Source organism: Liolophura sinensis, chromosome 8 (genome assembly GCF_032854445.1).
Source record: "Liolophura sinensis isolate JHLJ2023 chromosome 8, CUHK_Ljap_v2, whole genome shotgun sequence".
In the NCBI taxonomy this organism is placed as follows: Eukaryota; Metazoa; Mollusca; class Polyplacophora; order Chitonida; family Chitonidae; genus Liolophura; species Liolophura sinensis.
The window spans coordinates 41,621,374-41,625,527 of record NC_088302.1 but is presented as its reverse complement, the minus strand read 5'-3'; the positions used below and the strand labels follow the sequence as shown (position 1 = coordinate 41,625,527).

Genomic DNA, 4,154 nt, shown 5'->3' with positions numbered 1-4,154 from the left:
GCTAAGCTATCTAGATAAAAATATCAAAACTACCCCTTCTTTAAAAGAAAATATGCCCAGGCTGTCATGATATATAAACACACATACGTAGCTGGGTTAAAGAAGAAACTTCACCCACAAAGAAAATACTTTTTATATAAAAAGTGAAACAATGAGCGTCTAGCAGTGGGTATTTATAGGTAAATGTTCAACTGACTAAAATAATTCTCGTTATTTAAGTGTCACCGAGAAATATTAATATTCAGCGCATCATAAAACTTGGGAAAAAGATGGTCTGAGTACAGAGTTGAGAAGATGTGTCCGTTACTGTCTGAGACACTTGGGTTGAACGGCACCAGGCTGGAGGACGCTGTTCATTGGGGACGTCTCGCTGACAGCCTTATCTAAGGCTCACCACCATTAACCCTCTCGGGGCCCGCACCTCGTTTTCGACCACTCGCACTTGCCGGAGCCTCCCTCGTGTCTGAAGGCAGTGCCATGGGGACATCTATCCCGCTTTATCTTCTTACCTGCCTGACAGTGGTGGAAGTAACAAGAGTTGCTGAGGTCCGGGATGACAGAATCACCTAAACCTTTGCACTCTGGATCGGGCTCGGCTGAAAAGTAAAATCAGATATTTGCATGCGATATATACCTAAATTGTCATTTCTTATAGGTTTCAGTGATATCGCAAAACTATTGCTACAGGTTTGTACTTTGGCCATTGTCTTTGCCTTGTTATGGCTACCAATATACATGGTGGCCTGGGTGTGATTATTTATTTAGTTGACTGGAGTTTTACGCCATATTTTTCAAGAATATTTCACTAATACGAGGGTATTACGGTGACAAGGAATCGGGGAGAGCCCGGGAAAACACCCACGACCATCCGCAGGTTGCTGGAGACCTCCCCACGTACGTCCGGAGTGGAAGCCAGCATGAGCATAGACAATTAAGGCCGTATTACTTACAGTCTATATGCAAAGCAGAAACGATTTTTCGTCAAAATAATAGGTTCTATGCCTATATAGTCTTCAAAAAACCCCTACACACTCATTATAAAATCGTATGAGTGCACTGATAGTGTGACGTAAAGCTGGCGAATATTCCATGTCATTGCAAGAGTTGCTCAGAAAAGTTTCTCGGGTCCGGGGGTCACCCACAACCATCCACAGGTTGATGCCAGACCTTACCACGTGCGACCGGAGAGGAAGTCAACATGAGTTGGATCAATGTGCAGCGCTACCGTCGTATGATTTTAAAAAGGGGAAATGTCAATCTATTGATGAATCAACATTTATTTAAGAGTTGGTTAAGCGCCAAGAGTTTATCCTTATATACAGCGGTATGATACATCCTTTGCCTCATGTCCTTTGGGTGCTGCACACTTTTCTCTTTTTCTTTACATTTTACCCACTCACTGTTTCGCAACTTCCAAAAGTTGTCTACCCAATCTTTAGCATTTAAAACGTACCAAAATGGGATGAACAACACCAAGATTACCAACAGAAAGCTGACGGATACATTTGCAGCAAACTTAACTGAAGCCGAAAAGATTTTATTTTCAAACTAAAGGAATAACGTATAAAACTCCTACAAAGAGTTATGAATTAGCTATGATTTATTTTTTTTTAAAAATAATTTGATTAGTGTTTAACGCCGTATTCAAGAATACTTCATTTACAAGGAGCAGTTGCCGATGTGATTAGCGTGTCAGCGCGGCACAATGACCAATAAGACTCTCACCAATACAATCACGGTGACTTAAAGACCACCTCATGCATCGATCTAACATCAATCAAATAATTAAATAAATAAATACAAGGCAGCGAGTTATGCATAAGTTTATGGGTAAAGGAGTACGGAATCACTGTAGTAAAGCACCGTCTTTCGTCATAAAATTGCCCTCCTAATTTAAACTACTAGTAGCTGTCGAACCAAACAAGGATGCTTTCTCCTCCATTGCATGAAATTATAGCAGGCCTTAGAACAAGTGAGTGTGTATAATCTTAGATATTAGAAGTCAAACTTTGAGCTACATTTTTACTGTCAATGCTAGTATCAAAACAGCCATATACACGAGTTCTGTACTTACTGATAAACAATGTGATCGGGAATAGGCCTGCTTCCACAAGAATGGCGCCACCACGTGGGCGAACTCACAGGAGTCATTTTTGGGGAAGAAGAGTGTTCCTTCTCCACATTTCTGAATAGCGATCAGCGTTTCCGTTTGCGCATGACACAAATCGAGAGCAGTCCTCGGGATCTGGATTGTTCCCTGTCCTCTTCACGCAACGATCGTCATCTACAACAAGGATAGTTATGAAAGAGGGATTAGTAACTGATGGGGCTTGCTACAAATATAACATTATGTTCACGCTTCGGTAAAGTTGAAGTGATGCATACTCAATTGCACTCTCTTGATTCGAACTCGGTGTCTGCAGAGTTACCCACAGCATTTGTGTTCAGACGTCAGGAAATGAACTTTATCTATGTAACAAATAGAGCTAGAAAAGCTAGGATATCTTATCACAGACTTGAAATCTTGCTAGGATTTATTTGGTGATTTACTTCCGCCCAGGCATCTTCTCTGTAGAATATTCAGTCTGTTAAGTTTTAAATGCTTAAAAGCCTGGAGTAGATATAAGCCCTAAGTACTGAGTTAAACTAAAGCCAAAACTTATACCTCAGAAATGATTTTGGGCATAAAAATAACGTTTCACGATAAGAACGGAAAGCTTTTATTACAAGCATAGAATTTATATATTGAAATCTTAGAGAAATTTATATACCCTCTCTCAACGTAGTTGTGGGGTTTATGCTGAAATGAGAATGCAACTAAATTTTCACAATACTGAATCTTCCTTCATTATTTCCCTAAGATTATAATAGTAATATATTTCCAGACAGAAAGCTATATTAGATACCTCAGTCATACACACGAAAATTTAGTATCCTTGACAATACATAAATACCGCGATCAAAACACGCACGGTCTATTTTGCCACTAGAATGGACGCTTTTCAGGCATTTTACTAGCTAACTTGAAATGGGGGGTGGTGAAATGTAGAGAAATGCAGAAGAGTAGAGGTAGTTGTTACTTAAAATAATTTAAATCGATTATGAGAAGTTCTTTACCAAAGTTTTACTGTTATGTATGGACCAGAGACAATCATATTTAATGAAAGGGTGCAGTACTCACTCTCTTTAGGTTGCATCGGCTGTCCATTACAGTCGTCTCTCTCAGGGTCGTATTCCCACACACATGCGCTGGCAAGTTTGGACCAAATCTGACTTGCGTTACATTTGACCTGCTGACTTATTTCGCCATCGTAATTACACTGATAGGCGATCTGGCAGTCATTATTGTCTCTTACCCACAAGCCTGGTTGGATATCGTCACATTGCTGACTCCAGGCATAATCGCAGCACATGAGTAAAACAGTTCCGACTATTATCCGAAACATTTTCCTGGATATTTATGCACAGAAATGTCCTTAAACGGTTTAGAATCTGTTCTTCCTATATCTCTCCGAGAGCAAAACAGTGAAAACTGATAAACACTCGAAGAGATGGAATATCGTGAATACAGATGCTCTGCTACCTTCGGTCATATTTATACCGGATGTTTGTTTGTCGTCTGCTTTTGGAAGGTCACGTGCTGGCCATTGATGAAAAACTTGGCAAATCTGCACGGACAATGTGATGACTGGAGCACTGGAGGTCGTATGAACCGGTGAGTTTGCCGTCACATTTGTTTACCCCAAATGCTTTATCACAAACAATCCGGCAGGACAAATTTACAGAAGGCTGTGAGATTTCGTGCTCTTCTCACCTTAATTACTGCTGTAAGACTCTGTCGCGTTTACATCTTATAAATCCGAGAAAAAAAATGATTTTTTTTTCATTTTATAGTCCTTTCTTTCTTTCCTTTCATCCATAGATTGTGTTTCTCAAGAATGTATTTTAAACCAATATGCGTGTGTGAATAAGGACGTGAGTGGCTAAAGTTAAGCTCCGGTCAAAGCTGTGTAAAACACTCCATGATTGCGGAATTAAAAACCCATTACAGAAGCTTGAAACATGAGGTAAAAATCTGAACCTGTGAAGTCGGCAATGGCCACATTCCTAGACAAATTCTTCTGCTTTTGCGTCTTGTGATCAAACGGTTAGGC

General features: G+C 40.0%; 1 protein-coding gene across 1 annotated transcript; it reads right to left on the bottom strand.

Moving 5' to 3' along the window:
• Window positions 1-359: 359 nt before the first annotated feature.
• LOC135473535 (uncharacterized) lies at window positions 360-3,413 on the bottom strand. Its single transcript, XM_064753388.1, is given in 5 exon segments — window positions 360-591; window positions 2,071-2,118; window positions 2,120-2,203; window positions 2,205-2,284; window positions 3,182-3,413. Coding segments are annotated over 5 exon segments (636 nt in total). The 3' UTR covers window positions 360-399.
• Between the last annotated feature and the right edge of the window lie 741 nt (window positions 3,414-4,154).